The 17,833-nt window shown below is 40.5% G+C and overlaps 1 protein-coding gene across 5 annotated transcripts; it reads left to right on the top strand.

Moving 5' to 3' along the window:
• The first annotated feature begins 156 nt into the window (after nt 1–156).
• On the top strand, nt 157–13,998 carry FAM76B (family with sequence similarity 76 member B). Of its 5 annotated transcripts, none has more exons than XM_075081617.1 (10): nt 157–421; nt 642–706; nt 1,007–1,061; nt 2,566–2,721; nt 3,633–3,832; nt 6,629–6,676; nt 6,871–6,951; nt 7,621–7,756; nt 10,668–10,769; nt 11,433–13,998. In XM_075081617.1, the coding sequence occupies exons 1-10, from the start codon at nt 317–319 to the stop codon at nt 11,520–11,522; spliced, it is 1,038 nt and encodes a 345-aa protein (XP_074937718.1). In that variant the 5' UTR covers nt 157–316; the 3' UTR covers nt 11,523–13,998. The 5 variants fall into 5 exon arrangements, with proteins under 5 accessions (XP_074937718.1, XP_074937683.1, XP_074937691.1 ...); XM_075081582.1 differs by having other exon boundaries at nt 200–421; nt 7,624–7,756; XM_075081590.1 differs by lacking the exon at nt 6,629–6,676 and having other exon boundaries at nt 200–421.
• Nucleotides 13,999–17,833: the final 3,835 nt, after the last annotated feature.

The following is a 17,833-nucleotide window of genomic DNA, read 5'->3' as shown; positions in this document are numbered from 1 at the left end:
ACGGCGAGTTTTGAAGGCAGGTTTGGCGCGAGGCGGTGATTGGCTGCCGCTGGAGCCCAAGCCCGGGGCGGGGGGGGGGGGGGGGCGCGCGCGGGGTGACGCCGATGCCGACACCGAGACAAGGGGGAGGCGGGCGGGCGGCGCGGGTTGGGCGCGCGGCCTAGGGCGGCGGCGGGGGGGCGGCGCTCGCGGGGCGGTGGCGGCGGGAGGGGGCGGCTCTCGGCGGGCCCAGGCGGCCACTCCGGCCCTCGCCCCGGCACCTCCCTCTTCCCCTCCCTCGGCCCGCCCGTGTCCGCCCCGCCGGTCCGCGGCGCGGATGGCGGCTGCGGCCGCGGCGGCCGCCCCGGCTCTTTACGCCTGCACCAAGTGCAACCAGCGCTACCCCTTTGAGGAGCTCTCCCAGGGCCAGCAGCTGTGCAAGGTGCGGGGGGCTGAGGCGCGGGGCGGCGGGGCGGCGGGGGGCGGGACGGGCCCCGCTGAGGAGCAGGAGGATGGGGAGGATGAGGATGGCGGCCCGGCGCAGGGAGGCAGCCGCCAGCCCGGCGGGACGCCCCTCGGCGCGGTGCCGGCCGCGGCGGGCGGGCGGCTGTGAGGGTCTGTGTCCGTGGCGAAGGCGGGTAACGGCGCGCCTCTCTCCCCAGGAGTGCCGGATCGCCCACCCCATCGTGAAATGCACTTACTGCCGGTCGGAGTTCCAGCAGGAGAGGTACGGGGGGGCCGCGACCCGCGCGCGAAGCCCGCGGCGGGCGGGCCGCGACCCGCAGCAGGAACGGCTGTTCCGCAGGCGCGACCGTGTGCGGCGGCGGGAGCCGGCACCGGCGGCGGGTGCTGGCGAGGGCAGGGCGGCAGGACCCGCCCGGCCGGGCGGCGCTGCCCGCTCGTTGTTCGCCGCTCGCCGCCGCGGCGCGTTCGCGTTGTCCGGTAACGGCATGGGGAGGAGTGTCGGGGGGCGTGCGGGGGCGCGTGTCGCTGAATTCAACCTTGTGCAATTTTATTTTATCTTTAGCAAAACTAATACGATATGCAAGAAATGTGCCCAAAACGTGAAGCAGTTTGGAACGGTGAGTAGGCTCGTAGTGGTAAATATCAAAGTTAAGGTCATTCACGGCTTAAATTTTTAAAAAAAGTTATCTTGCTACTAAACTTCTTATTTTCTTTCGGGGAGGAAAAAGGAAAAAAGATTACCTTTCAGAAAGGCGATGAAAATCACTGGCAGCCCCTGACTTCCTCTGTGGCTTACAGTTTCTGTTTTCAAATTGAAATTCATTATGATTATAAGTAGCTTGACAGTTATGAAGAACTGCAGTATAGCTATTCATAGTAAAAACGATGATATTTCACTTTATGCATGTAAAATAATTGTTTGCATGTTCTGATAAATGCACACTTGATGGCAGAAAGCCTGTTAGCTGTCTGTCTTTTTAATGAGTGGTAAATGTAAAAATCTAACAATGCCACATCCTTTATTTTAAGTAAGTCTTAAAATTTTTAAATGCATGTTAATCATGGTAAGCTATTAAGTAGAAAAGGTGTTACGAGTGTTAGCTGTATGCATCATACTTTGCTTTTTCTCGTCTCAAACTTCAGCTTCAGTTCTGTTAGACTAATTAATATTTTTAACATACAAGTGCGCACGCTGTATCTGAGCGCCCTGCAGGTACTGGTTTATAGAAGGTATCAAGATAATCTTGTTGTGTAACAAAAGCGCGTAACTTCTGTATACCTGACGTAAACCATATTCGGTGAAATTCAGCTTATTTGAGGAACATAACAGCTGTTGGTGCATAGACAGTTAGTTTGGGAATGTAAACGTAAACTGAACAAAACATTCTTTCAAAAGCTTAAAATGTAGCAAAAAGAAGAGTAAGACAGATCCATCGTTTTTATCATTAGATCATCAAAAAAAGGAACATCACTGAAGAAAATCAGCTGTTTCTAACCTATGAAAACTGACAGCGATTTTCCAGCAGCATATTATTCTAGTAGAGTGTATGATATAAAAGTAAATAACCTGACCTGATGGTATCGGAAGGTGGTTTGGATTTGTTTTAAAGTTTCCTGCAGAATTGTAGGGATCAGGATACTAATCTTGGAGCTGTAGGGTTATCAAATCCCTGAGTAGTGCAAGGGGGAGGGATGTCTTCAGAAACTTCCACTATAAAAAATGACTTAATTACTCTTTTTACAAGGTTTTAAAAGTGAGTTCTTTAGTAACGTAGTAAAACAGAAAATGACATCATATCTTAAAAGAAAAATTTAAAAAAGAGGGAGGGGTAGAGGTGTGTTTCAGGCACCTCTAGGTTTGTGTCGCATTGTACCTATTTCTTTCATTGAATATGTGCTTGGGTTTTCATGGGAACTCCAGACTGGTTTTGACCATTGAATGAGCATCATTTTAGGGGAAAAGTTTAGTACTGAAGATAGAAATGGTGGGAAAAAGGTTCTTTAAGATAGGTTATGTGAAGCCCTACTAGTTTAGAAGCATCACTGTGTGACTTGAAATACCTGCGTTCAGTACAGAAGCTGTAAAGGTATTAACCTCAGTTCAACTTACCTGTTTTTCAGCCCAAGCCTTGTCAGTATTGTAACATTATTGCAGCATTTATTGGCACAAAATGTCAGCGTTGCACCAACTCGGAGAAGAAGTATGGCCCACCTCAGACGTGTGAACAGTGCAAACAGCAGTGTGCTTTTGATCGAAAAGAGGAGGGAAGAAGGAAGGTAGGCTTTGTTCCACAGCTGTAATGGCTTAGGCTGACAACAGACAACGTTCCTCCTTCGTAAGAGAAAGACTAACAGGAATGTATATTAAGTTTGCTAACATCAGATTAAAGTTGCTGTGCTAAAGCAATATTTGAATTAAATTTTGCACCTTGTTATGTTAGCTACTGAGCTAACTTACTTTAAATCACTCTTTAAAAGTTTAAGCATAAGCTGACAGTTGTAGCTGGGGAACAGAGGGCAAGCAGCTGAACAGTTCCTGGTGCTTTGATTTTTCCACCCCCCCAGTCTGTTGGATCTTATGTATATGCGTAACTTGAATCTGCCACTTTACCTCTTCTGATTTGCCTGCCTTGCCTTAAAGCAGAGAGGCAGACTTCTCTGAGCAGCCCTGTGTGTTCTGTTCTCTTAAATAGCTTTGGTGGGTGCCACTTTCTCATTCTAGAAGGTGCTGAGGAAATGACCTCAAAAGCCTCTTGCCTGAACCCAAGAATAATGCCGTTTTTACAGAATAATTTACTTGGTACAAGTAACATATTGGCTGGACATCTTGATTCTGCCTGGAATACGCTGGGTTAAGAGAGGGTACATGGTGCCTAAAGTAAAAATCATTTGTCCCTTTAAAAAGTTATGGTCACTTTTGTGATATAGAGAGAGTCTAACATTTGCTGAGGCCGCTTCCTAGGATAACTTTAAACGGCAGAAAGAAATGGAATGAGATTCACTTTAGTAAATGATAACGTGCATATGTTGGAGATGTGGTAGCGCTGTTTCGTACCAAAGAGATGTCTGGATTTTTCCCAAACGTAACAGATGAAGTGAAATAAATTTGTTTTGCAAATATTGAAGTACATCCTTCTAGTGCAAGTATACTTGGAAAAAAAATCCTGCTGTGAATTATTTCCCAAAAGGTTGATGGGAAGTTGTTGTGTTGGCTCTGCACGCTGTCCTACAAGAGAGTGCTACAGAAGACAAAAGAACAGAGGAAGAGCCTAGGATCTTCACATTCAAACTCCTCATCTTCATCTCTTACTGAGAAGGACCAGCATCATTCAAAACACCACCACCATCACCACCACCATCATCATCGTCACAGCGGCAGTCATCATAAGTAAGTATCTCAAAAATTAAAGTAGCTGTTGGTAGCTCTTCCTCTTCTGTGTTCTGTTAGTACTGAGATCAAATCAAAGGAAATAAGAAATGCTGTTTAAAATATGGCATCAAAAGCAGCAGTAGAATGTTGTTCTTCCATGGTCTGTAAAAATCCTTGTATTCTTCCAGTTTGAAGGGAGGTCAGCAAAAAGCAGAAATTCTCGGTGATCATCAAACTAGTTAGTGTTAAAATCGGTAGTAAGTCTGGAAAAGAAACGGGCAGAATGGCTACAGAGCAACTTACTTAGGGATAAACTTGAATTTGGCTTTCTAAGCAGTAACTGTTGTGTGATAACTGCTATTTTACATGCATTTACCATGGGTTAAAAGGTGTGTGCTAGCAGTGAGTACAGAACAGCTACTTCGGTCAGAACCCTCACCCTAGCTTACTTCATCCTGACTTGTTTGTGTGTACATACTTGCAGTTAAATAGAGAAGCAGAAGCAACAGTGTGGAATCGTTCTCAGTATAGGATCAGTTTGTATCTCTCTGCTAGTTTTTATACTGACATCCTGCTGGGATGCGCAGCTTGTGAGTGGCCGTCCTATAGACGTAGGAAAACCACGCTGTCAGTTCAGTCACTGGCAGTCCGCTAACATTTCACACAGTTTTGTCCTATCTTCTGCAGCTTCTCTCGGCATGCCATTCTCTGGCCGTGGGAGAAGTAGCATACCAACTTTAATGTATGTACTAGTTTACCTAGTTACAAATCCTGGGACTGATTTTGGTTTTTATGCTATTCCAATAGTAGTCATAATTTTTGTCAGTAGGCTTATGGCAGCGTAACTTTAGAACTACTTACGTTGCTGTTATTTTTGTGTTGGACAGTGCTGCAATGGTAAGGACCCTGACCCTGGACACACAAACAATTTCATTCTAAGCTTCACTAGTGTTTACAATTTTCCATTTTGAGTGAAACTTGCCTGACTAAGTGTGAATTAAAGATAGAAGCAAAATAAGCTGGAATGATATTGGGAATGAGGAGAATACTCCATACATACCTTCACTTAAAAAAAAAAGGTTTGGGTTTTTTTAGGAATTTGAAGAGAAAATTATTCTTGTCATGCAGAGAGTAATTTTACTGCTCCTGTTCTCTCAAATCTCTGCTGAAAATGAAGTTACTAGTTTAATGCACGTGGCAGACATACAGTAAGGATTAAATGAAAAAGGTTAGCTCTTTACTACAGAATAGAGCTTCTGATATACTCAACAGTTATAAAAGCATATCTCTACAGATCACAATGTTCCTGGTTTGGCACCTTTATTCTGTAAGCTGCCATGGGCCTGTTACTTCTGGTCCAATAAATATAACTCTTTCTCACTGTCCATCTCAGTTATTATTAAGATGAGACAAGAGAGACAATGGGGTAGAAATGAGGCAATAAAAACAATGAGGTAGCCTGGACAGACTGGAGAGCTGGGCCGAGGGGAACCTCATGACATTCAGCAAGAGCAAGTGCAAGGTCCTGCACCTGGGGAGGAGCAACCCCAGGCACCAGTACAGGCTGGGGGCTGAACTACTAGAAAGTGGCTCAGGAGTGCTGGAGGACAGCAAGGTGTCCCTGAGCCAGCACTGTGCCCTTGTGGCCAAGGTGGCCAACGATACCCTTGGGTGCATTAAAAGGAGTGTGGCCAGCAGGTTGAGGGAGGTTATCCTTCCCCTCTACTCTGCCCTAGTGAGGTCGCATCTGGAGTGCTGTGTCCAGTTCTGGGCCCCCCAGTTTAAGAAGGATCTGGAACCGCTTGAGCAAGTCCAGCGGAGAGCTACCAAGATGATGAGGGGAACTGGAGCATCTCCCTTCTGAGGAAAGGCTGAGAGACTTGCGTTTGTTTGACTGGAGAAGAGAAGACTGAGGGGGGATTTCATTAATACCTATAAATATCTAAAGGGTGGATGTCAGAATGATTGGACTGGGCTCTTTTCAGTGGTGCCCAACGACAGGACAAGGGGCAATGGGCACAAGTTGGAGCACAGGAAGTTCCAGCTAAACATGAGAAAAAACTCCTTTCCTGTGCGGGTGCCAGAGCAGGGGCACAGGCTGCCCAGGGAGGCTGTGGAGTCCCTTCCCTGGAGACATTCAAACCCCGCCTGGATGCGTTCCTGTGCCCCCTCCTCTGGGTGTGCCTGCTCAAGCAGGGGGTTGGACAAGGTGATCTGCAAAGGTCCCTTCCAACCCCTACCATTCTGTGATTCTGTGAAATACAGATTCATTGAACTGTCTCGTTCAGTGCAATCTTCTGCATGCTACCATTCCTGTATCAAGGTGTTTATTAGTTGCCTTTGAAATTATTGAAAGCAAATGTTTAGACCTCAGAAACAGTTATTTTCAGGGATGCAAAACTTAACTTTGCCCTTAGGCCGCCACACAAACACCACTTCAGGCGACATTCATGTGGCAGTATGGGAATCCCAGGAATGCTGCTTTAGACCCTCCTGCTGAGTGCAAGATTAGCAATTTAATGTTCACAAATATTGGGAGGCAAAAAGGTTTAGCCATCAGTCTTGAAGTCTTGTGTCTTACAATAGTGTAAACATTTAGCTGAGAAATATTTTTATAGTGTCCTGGCATAGTAAAGAGTGGTCACAAATATGACAGATAAGACTGTCCAGCTGAAAATTCATAACTGTTAACTCTATTTAAAAAAAACAAGAAAATGGAGGGGGTGGATTTGTCACAAGTACAGATATCATTCACATAAACTTAGAAAGAACGGCATGTTCGGTCAGTTACCAAGTACATTTCACATATTTCAGAATCAGCAGTCTGAGTCCAGAACAAGATCAGGGACTGTGGAAACAGAGGTAAATATGATATTATTTATTAATTTTTTTAATTTATCTTACGGTTTCCATTTAAAGGACTTTTTTCTTGCATTTCTGGCTAGTCTCTAGCATTCCAGCTAGGAGCATGAGTTAGTTATTTCACATATAGCAAGTGGTGATATTAGAGAGTTATATAGTATGAGGCTTTAGGTTTACATTTTGTTTGATTTCAGCCATAAATCCTCTGCAGCTATTCAGAATGAAACTCCAAAGAAAAAACCCAAACTGGAATCCAAGCCATCAAATGGAGATAGGTAAAGTTATATATTTGTAAAGCTGAGCCATTTCAACCAAATAGAGCACTGATTTGTGGCCAGTTGTTTCTTTTTTTGTTGGTGGTGGTGGTCTGAAGAATAAGGGAGGTGAAACTTGTCCAGCCAGTCAGATTATTGGGTGGCAACTGAGTGCTGTCAGTCGACTAAACGACTTCATTAGCAGAAAACTGGCACTGTTTTCCTGCTTTTAAGCTGTTTGGGGCAAAATGAAATAAAGCTTGTGTGCGAGGCAACAATTTTCAACGAAAGTATTCCCTGACATCAGTGTTCTGTCAACTAGATGCAGGGCTGAACCTGCTGCTTTAAGCTGACCTAGGATCTGGAGAAGTCTTTTGGATCTTAATGTGAGACTGAATCTTTGTTCTGTCTCTGGCCAAACAGTTAGAGTAAAAATAAAAGTGACTGCTTCAGTCAAAAGGTATTTGTCCCCCTCAAAGCTAATACTTAATTATATTTCTGCAGGTGTATGTAATGTGTGCCATTAGTAAGGTAATTTGCCAGTTGCATCCGTTTCTGTCAGGTACATACTTTTTTTGCATTAGTCCTTAAGGATGTTTGTGGAATTTTTAATTATCCAATTTGAAATTTTTAAAAAAGTACTGTTTTTTTCTGTTGATATCGTAAGTAACTATTGTTTTTTATTTTTAGTAGCTCTATAAATCAGTCAGCAGACAGTGGAGGAACTGACAACTTTGTCCTCATAAGTCAGCTGAAAGAAGAAGTAATGTCACTTAAACGTCTTCTGCAGCAAAGAGATCAAACTATTTTAGAAAAAGATAAAAAGGTAAAAGTTGCACCTGCTTAATAAAAACTTTATAATTTTGTTTTCTATTTTGTAGACTCCTGACAAAGTCAAAATGGTGAGATAAAACAAAAATCAGATACGGGTTTTTTTTTAATATCAACTAATCAGATCTTACCATTTAAAGGACAAGTTTGGGACTTTTCTATCATGAATATAGTCTGGCTCCAAGTCAAATAGGAATTCATCTCACCTCACTTCAGCTGTCTAGAAGCTAGTCATCTGTTCACTGTTACTCAGGCCATGTGCCACAGTTGATGGATAAAATTCCAGGCACTGGTTTGTATGTTTTCCATATCCTAAACTGAGTCATGGCAAAGATCCCAGATATCCAGATACTGGTAGCATGTCTGAAGTGTAGGTTATCAGGTCTTTGTTGGATGGTCAGAGACTAGAAGAAAAACTTGGATTGGATGCCTGGCACTCAACTAAAGTTAAGCGAAATAGTCGGGTCCAAATGGCTGCAGTGAAACTTATACAAGCGATTCACCCTTCAAACAACCTAATGACTAACAAGAAAAGAGAAGTAACTAGAGATATGTACCTTTTTGCCTTTATTAGAGCTTATTTCTCTGCCATCTGATGAACTGGATGCTTTTAAGACACTTTCTGTAACGGTGGCTCTAGAATGTCTGTTGAGGATTGAGTAGGTTATGGAATTGTATTAAAAATAAATTTACTATATTTTCAAATAAAATGTTTATTATAGATGCATGGTGGCCTATCAAAACATTGACGGTTAAGAAAGGCTTGTTGATCTTGAAAGGAAAATGCTTCCATAGTTCAGTATCTTAATGTCTACGCTTAAGTATTTTGTGTAAAGGATATTGAACCTTTTTTCATTTATATCACTGTTATACCTAGTGTTTGGGAGTACTTGCTGTTTCAAGCCTTTAAGTGTGAAAGAGCCGAACAGTCTGTCATGGATTCTCTTTAGGTATTTTCTTCAAAGGACAAGCATTAAGGCCCTGATCTCTCTTAGAAAGCCAGTAGAAAATCATGAGTCAGTAGGAAATTCACTTATCTTTTTTATATTTGATCTACTGGGCAAAGCTAACAAAAGGGTTAGGTAAGGAAATGTCACCTACTTCTGCGTAACCGCTGCAGTAACTTGTTTTGTGCTTTTTTCATAGGGAGAGCATCTAGTAATTTTAATACCCCCACTGCTAAAACTATTTATTTGACCTCAGAGTTCTTTGAACTTAAGGACTCCTTCAGGCATGAATTACTCACTTTCAGAATGTAATTTACTTCCTTCAGCTGCTGGGGAGGGGCGGGGGGGCAAGAAAAGCTGAACACATCACACAATGTTTGCATAGGTAAAAAATTTGCAACAAATGAATGTACTGCACTTTTTTTGACTGTGAGATAGTAAATGTAAAGACAAAAGCCTGAGCCAGACCTGTGGGAAATTCCTGTATGATCTTGTCCCAAGATTTGTGTAGGGCCAGCATTTGAACAGTTCAGAGCGCTCCAAAAGAAAAACATCAAAAATATGTAACGTCTGGCAAGAAAAACAACTCAAAGCACCAGCTTTACAGACAATCCTCATTCTTCATTTTCTGTTATGCATCAAGATCTCAGCTGTGTCATTACCAGTGCTTATTTTTTGCAATATTAGCCTTGTTTCGCTTTCTGGACGAAATGTTAGCGAGACAGAGAGACATTACCATGGGGCCCTGGGACTTGATCGTTGGGAAGGGACCACAATTTGCTGAATGCTCACAGGTAGCGCATTTGCTCATCTAGTTACATATGTTACTTTCGTGCAATACCACCGCTAGGCTTTTTTGATATTTAGTTTGTGGTATGTGGTTTTGTACTGGATCCCTTGGAATTTACCACAGCCGTAAGTACTTACCTCGAGCAGCAGGCTGTGTACAGTGAGGTATACATCCTTGTACCAAGATACCTGCGCTTTCTTTAGGACCATTTGATTGACATTTCTTCTGAAGACCTTGTTTTGCTACATGTGATTTGACACGTGCTAAGGTTGCTAATAGCAGTCTTGGTAGTCATTTTAGGAATGTATGCTCTGGTTTGGTATAGCGGGCTTCTTTGCTAGCAGAGAGGCTTCATTTCCGGATAAATCCAAATTGACCAGAGAGGTTTGAAATAGCCCGGTGAATCTGGGATGCTTTGAGGAACTAAACTTTTTAAAGAAGTGGTCCCTAAAACTTCTGGGTCCGTATACAACAGTGAGTAGTTCACCCAGCTGCACATGCTTCCAGAAGAAGAATTCAGCTGCTTGGATAGAAGCGTATGTCACAATTTAGAAACACCTGCCTTAGTGTATGTCATCTGGATCTCTGCCTGTCTCAGGAGAGACCCAGTGGCGGCAATACTACACCACACACTCCAAATTAAATGTTAAGTCATTTTAATTATACATTTCTAATAACAGTTTAATTCACTGTTGTGGTAGATTGAGAAGCAGTGAAACTCTGGAAGGCATAATTCTGTTTAGGACAAATTGTAGCATAAAAGGACACAAAGGAATCCTTTCTGTGTCTTCAGAAGATTTTTCCATGTATTACCATACCATAGCTGAAGAAACATAACTGAAGATTGTGATAAGTATCTCACAGCTGAAAGAACAGCGAAGATTATAAATCATTAGTCTTGCATTTGATTTTATTTTTGATGAGGATTAACCTTCTTTATACCAAATCCTGACCAAACAATATGGTTATATAAGTACAGTTGTTTTCTTCCTATAAAATAGGCATACTCATTTTCAGTTTACTTCTCAAGTGCTGAGCTGTCAATACAATAGTAGATGAATATAGTGTTCCCTGACATTCCTGAGAGGCTTCCATAAAGATTTCACAGATTGATTAGAAGAAGTATGCTGTAGCAGTCCAAGGAATCTTCATAAAATTTGTGTTTTCAGTTGACAGAACTGAAGGCAGACTTCCAGTACCAGGAGTCTAACTTGAGGACGAAGATGAACAGTATGGAGAAAGCTCACAAGGAGACTGTGGAACAGTTGCAGGTGAGCAATTGCTTATCAGTACTTGAGAGGTACTTCAGATGGCGTTAGGTATTCAGGCTGTTCCCTCACAGCAATGAAATAGTGCCGAGTTCTTGAATGGTCATTACCACATTTAACTTTGGATGCATTGAACAGCAGTTCCACAGTCAACAACAGTCTGCATATTAATTAAACTCACTATAAGAATTGCTTTCTAACCTAAAAGAGTAAGTTAGAAGTAAGAAAGAGGCTCACTTCATGTGCTTTCTCAAAGCTTATGTTATTTTTTTTGTCTGTTCTCTGCTATTGAATCAGTTCTCAGTGTGCCATTGATCTGATTTAAGGGCTCAGCGTTAACACAATTGACAGTTAAATGTTTCCTATTAAAGCATACTTTATCCAGAAGAAAGCCTGAATCAGTTGCCTTATAAATCGCAGGCTGAACAGATACTGTGTACAATACTTCAGACGCTAAATTTTGTGATACATTTTCTGCTAAAGGAGGAATATGCATATCGAAAAGCATATACAAATGCTTGAAAAGTGATTGTTCTCTTCTTTGAATATTCTTAGCATGTGTATTTTGAGAATTTGTTTCATAAATGCAATGGGAAATTAGCGCATGGCGCTACTATCCGAGATGTTTCGGTAATTCATAAAACTTTTTTTTAATCTGTTTTGCAGGCCAAAAACAGAGAACTGCTCAAACAGGTTGCAGCACTGTCAAAGGGTAAAAAGTTTGATAAAAGCGGCAGTATACTAACATCTCCTTGAGGAACTGGTTATTCATGGGGTTTGCTACTCAATGTAAATTTGAGTAATTCTGTGAAGCCCTTAAAATCCTGTGTAGTAGAAAATATTTTTGCACACCAGATTAGTTGGCATGTTTCCTACACATTTTTATAATTAATATGCAGCTTTTTTTAGTTACTGTTCAGATGAAATACTTCAACTGGCTTGAAGAATGTTTTTATTTTTTTGATATTGGAAACTTTTTGCCAGCAATAGTATTAAAACAATTGCATAGAGAACATATCAGTGCTCTCTCTAAAAGGACAACATGCAATAACAAACTAGGTGTACTTTTTACAAAGCAGCAACTGAGTCTTTTAAACTACACTAATGTCAGCCAAAAGTTTATGAACCTGCAGTGATGCTGAACGCTGGTTTGTGGCAACTGTTCCTTTACTTTGTATCAAAATATAAATTTAGAATGGGAATCATGGTGCTCTCAAGTGAAACTTAAAAAAGGCATATATGTATGTGTAAATACAACTGTAACGGTTATATTCTTAGTTATAACAAGTAGTGTTTTACATTCTTGTGATAGGGATTTACCGAAAGATTATCTATTGTACAGTAACAGAGGCAGTGTGTTTTTTGTAAGATTTACTGTAGATTTTTCTTGCAAGTGCCTTTCTCCAACTGTTTATTTATAGGAATGTTGGTATTTTGTACATACGGTTTTTATGTTTTAAAATCATGTTTAATAAATGTTTTATGTAAATATAAATGTGTATACAGAGGAATCTGAAACAAAGATCAAAGTCGCTAGTGCAGTGCTTGAAGCAGCATCAAGAGCTAGCTAATTGACGGACAGTGAGTATTGGCTTTAGATAAGTTTTGTAGCTTGTGTCTGTGAGGTGTAGGATTCTGTTAGTGCTGCTCATGCCAAACACTTCCTGAACAAAAAAACGAAATGTTTTTTGCCACACTGGAGTTTAGTGATTTGTTTATATTTTTTTTCCCATTTGGCACAGCGCTAATTTTAATTCCATAGCAGATGTTGTACTCCCAATGTTACATCCTTAATTAGTGATAGACTCTCAAAGTTTTTTAAAAAATATTCCCGGTTGTCTGATTTGATGTACTTAGTTGTAACTTATGGTGATTCTTCTTAATGAACTGCAATATTCTCATCCCCCAGTAAAGATACACAGTGAGAAAGGAGTAGCCAAAACTGGTGGTCTTGAAATTAAGGGAGTGGATGTGGTGGCAAAGGGTGGTTGTTTTAATGTTTTGGGTAGATTTTGATTCTAAATTACATCAGTTTAAGTTTAGCTCTGCTCCTGACGGACGTTAGTCATATTCAGAAATTTCTGTTAAACATAATTGAGTATACCCCAAGGTCCCTGTTCAGGAAAGTGAGTTACGAATCAGCATAAAGTGAAGTAGGCTTACGTAAGTAAAGGGTTAGTTCAGCTCTGGGTACTCACGGGTGACAGGGTAACTGCTTATATTTCAGTAAGCTTAACTGTGTAGTATAAGCTACACACCTTTTAATTAAAGAACTAAAATCTCAAGATACTTGGCTGTCCACCCGTGTACTGAACTATGAACATCTTTTCAGTAGGGCAAGCAAGTTCCAGCAGTGACAGACTACTGAGTAACTTGAAAAAATCAAGCTATCTTGTTTCGTACGGTGTAAGTCTATTTTTATACCCTAAAATCAACTTTGTATGTTTATAAATGCTCTTCTTTAAACTTGTTAAACTAGGGTAGAGAAGCTGCTATCCGTTGGGGATGTTACTATCATTTTTTTTAATATACAAATTTATGACTTTCATCAATTCAGAGTTAGTATTTTGATAATGTTTTTTTTCCAGTTGAATGGCGACCCATGTTTGGTGAAATTGGTTTTAAAACACGGAAGTGTCTAGCAAATTGAAATGTTTGAATTAAGATCACTTAGTGATACCTGTTCAAGCTGCAGTAAGGCCATTTTAAAGGAACAAACCAAAGTTCTATATTAGAATTAATTGACTCTATAAATCCCAGTCCGACAAAGTTTTTAGGGGCTTCACAGTGTTTGGTTCCAATTAGATACCTGTGGGTTTCCTTCCATAATCTCATTTTTAACATTAATTTTTTCAAGTTGTAAACTAGCCAACTGAATCCCAGTCCTGAAAACAGTGTCCTGGAGCTGTAGATTGTTGACATAATGAACTGATGTTCTTTAAATGTGGATCTGCGAGGAGATTGTTGTACTGTATTGTGCTTTTTAGCCTGTTTCCAGATGTTGATTAGCATTGACCAGTAACAGCCACTTTGGCTCAAGTTATTTATGTATTTTAAGCCTGTGAATATTGCGGCCCCCTGTTAGATAGGATGTCTAAATACACGTTCTGCAGTGAAGCTATTCAGCTGTCCACATGTATAGACTGTTGAAATACTGTACTGGCACACATCTGACTGTTGACATTTTGTACCTTTTCTAAATCCAATGTTTCACAATAAAATCTTGTCAAAACATTAATCTGTCCTTTTAAAATTCTTCAGAAGTTAATATTTCATGTTAATCCTTCGCGCTATGTCACTCACTAGAAGTCTGTGGCCAAAAAAAGGGCAGAATTTAATACTTGCATTTAGGATTTAGATTTCAGGGAAGATTAGACACATTGGGCTGTCTACTAATTGTAGCAAATTAGAGCTTCAGATTAATTTATCTCAAGAAAACATTTTGGTTTTCTACAACAGGATTGTAATACATAGAAATATTTTTTTGTAGAGAAGAAAAAAACCCTTAAGTTTTAACTGAAATCTAGTGATATTTAATAAAGCCTTCAACGGGCTTTTTACATTCTGGTTAACATCAGCCCTCGTGTTTAAAAGTGCCTCAATTTCAGCCTTAGACTGTTATCCATAAGGTGGTTCTTCCTTTACATACATCGTGAACAAATTAGACAATTCTGAGATTCGAGGTGACTTTGGTAATTTCTGTGTCTGTTCCCTTTCATGTGTCAGGAGGAGTGAGGAGCCCACACCAACGTGCTGTCGGTCACGGTGGCCCCTAGTGTTTAGAGCACTTGCGCTGCAATTTGTAGACCTCAATTTATGTTTCTGTCAGCAATCAAGCTTCATCTTTCCACAATACAGCAGAATACTTCTCATTTAAGATTTAGAGAGGAAAACACCAAAAAAAAAAACCAAAACAAACTAAAAAACAACCCAGCGCATGAACCAACAAGAGAGATTCTGTACTTTTCTATTCAAGGCAATTATCTAGAAGGAAATAATCTTTGAGTTTCAGAGCCCTGTTCTTAGAATGGTGTATGTTTTATATTAGGTATTTATTTAATTGTTCTTGGCCTCATTTTAATGCAAATTTGCAATGGCTTTGTTGAGGCCATTTATTTTTAAAGCTGGGGGCAAGTCAAAACCATGTGTGGTACCTTGTTTAGATACGTCTTCAGTGTGAGCACGTGCAAAACTCGTGTAACTGGCCATGTAACAGCTGGACTCCCTAAAAGAGAATTGCAACATTTGAAGCAAATTTCCTCAGAGAAGATTTAAATGGATGTAACCTGTGAATAGGCATTTAAGCCGTTCTTAATAGTCTTTGGAAGCTCTGAATCCACACTGATTTTTTTTAAAACACTGAAGTTTGATCACAAACTGTAATTTAACTAACTTTTTAAAATGGAGTAGAAGCTGTTCATGTCATTTTTGTTCCTTCAAATGAGTTACTAAAACAATGGTTGGGTTGAAAATACCGCAATAGAAGATACATTTGCTCACGTGCAATTCCTGTAGCTTTCCTCATGGAAAAAGTATTGGTACATAAAATCACTTCTGTTGAATCCCACAGAAGTAGTAGGGGGAATCAGGCAAGGGAATTACTGAGGTGGAAAGAGGAGGTGTTTGAGGTGCTCCTGGGGAAAGAAGGAGGGTAACGGAGGTGTAGGGGCTAATGGGGAGAGAAGCCTCTGAGATACCATGTTACTCATTTAAGTGATATACTGAATCATACGGCTGGGTGGTTTTTAAGACACGTACTCTCTGTGTCTGTTCAAAAATGGCAGCTCTAAGGTAAAATCCAACATTGCTTAAAGGAGGTGGTTTTGGGTTTGTTGTTTGTTTTGTTTTTTTTTTAATTATACTACCAAATTTGAGAAATTAACAGAACAAATAGCTTGATTAAATTGAAATATAAACAAGTTCAATGTAAAATCCATCTTATAAGCAGTTAGTCATGCTGTTTAGGCCTAGAAAAAAACAGGTAAAACTGTAAGAGTACTGCGTACAATTGCCACAGCTGGGTAATGGTGCAAGTTTCAACGTGTGACTTGAACTTTCTGTCTGTCCTTACACAGGAGACAGAAATTGTCTGTGCAGATATGTCACTCAGCAGCACACAAATCATTGACATCTTCTCTTGCTTTAACCCAAACAGAAAACAAGCCTGGATTTGCCTGTTTACCTTTAAAAATGCTCATTACAGTGTGCGGGCACTTTTCTAACTGACCTTCTTGCTCCTGGCAATTTCTCTCCAGAATCTCTCCTGGTAGGTGAAGGCAATTTTGCATTTTGACTGAAGGGGGTTGAAGTACCATGACGCCAATGTGCTAAACAAGCCAGATGAAAGTAGAGATTTGTTTGTAGAATGTAGATTTTACCTCTGCTAAGGCTCTCTGACTCTTGGAGTACTCAGATCATTTATTTTTAATTGTCAGTTGGAAAATAGATATTCCAGCTTCTGGAGAATACTAAAGGCTGAAGACAAACCTGCATCGTCTTTGCATACAAAAGGTCAGTTTTAGAGGCATAAGCAGAAGACTGCTTTTATAGTGACTTTTGATTGCAGGAGGGTTGTGGACAAACAAAAATATATTGGACCAACAAACAGGTCAGAGTTGCTTTGGACCACGATGACCTTATTACAGGTTGGGTCACAGGAGTGTGATGTATTCCTGCTATGGCTTCTGCAGGTTTGCAGCCTAAGCTGATTTTTACCTCCAGTTGTAACCCCTCCTTTTTTAAGTAACTTACAGCGATTTATTTTGAACTGAATGCTGAAAACCTGAAAATGTTTTCCCTTATTTGAATCAACTGATAAATGTGGTTTACCTTATTTAGTAAAAGATGTACCGCATTCACAATTTATCCTTCATCAAGTACATCAACTCACGTCTTTTCATTTTATGGAAATCTTGAAGGTCAGTTGTATTTATAGCTGTTCCTTGGGAAAGTTTTTAAACTTTCTTAGACAACTCTTTGTATAATGGTTTACTTTTTGCAGAATCACATGTGTTATTTTTCCCCTTACATTTGTGTGTTCAAAATTCCACTGCAGCATAAATGATAGAATTATGTCCTGGAATGTTTTTGCCCAGCCATGGTCTGCTCTTGAACATATTTTGTGACTATACTGATTAGAATTCAACTTATAAAAATTTATGATTAACTAATAAAAATGTATCGAACCAGTTTACTAACAGAATAATGTCTTTTTCAGATAGAGATTATTCTTTTAGTTGGATGTGAATGTAAAATGAGGCATTTTCCTTCATTTAAGGAGGAGAAGAGTACCACTTAAATTAGTATATTTACAGGTATGATGTGTTAGAACATAAAAAACCTTCCAAAAAGGGGAAGACTTGTAAGGCTATATTTGCTAGAGTAACTTAAATCACGGCTGAAAGGCTAGTCCATTAACCTAGCTGGCTGCACTGAAGCAGCCTCTTAGTGCCCAGCCTGTTGCAGGCTCTAGTTGCTCAGAGTGTTACCAAATGCAGTTGGGGACAGTAATTTTCAACCATTCCTTCAGGATCTACAAGAATTGGTTTGCTGGTCACTTACCTGCCTCAGGGTGCAGCATTCGTTAGAGTTATCGTAGTGCAAGGTACCTCCACAAAAGTGGAGTGAGCACTCGATTATTCCTCTTGTGTAAAAAACCAAAATTGCCTTGCAAGGTGCAGTAGGAACTTAATTCCTGCATTCCTTGGTGGGAGATACTTCAGTCTTTCTCCTGTAATAAATCTGTTCCAGTTGTTAGGGCATGATTAATAGTCCATAGCGCTTTTTCCTCTCATTTTGCATTAAAGGTAATGATACGTAAAGACTTTTTGTTAAAGCAAACACACCTTTGGATCTTCTTTACCAAAAGTGGTGGGCTGAACCTCTTCCCTTACTTCCTAAATGCTAAATGTAGTAAGAGAAAATAGAGAGGAATTGCAATGGCTGCCTACATAAGTTTAGCCACTAGATGCTGCTTAAACCACACCGTTTCTCAGGATTGTATGGTTGTGCGTGCTTTCTGCGCACCTTCTGGCATGCACAGTGGATAGCTGTTCCTGTTCAAATAC

Source organism: Phalacrocorax aristotelis, chromosome 1 (genome assembly GCF_949628215.1).
Source record: "Phalacrocorax aristotelis chromosome 1, bGulAri2.1, whole genome shotgun sequence".
NCBI classification, from domain to species: Eukaryota; Metazoa; Chordata; class Aves; order Suliformes; family Phalacrocoracidae; genus Phalacrocorax; species Phalacrocorax aristotelis.
This window is presented reverse-complemented; position numbering and strand designations above follow the sequence as displayed.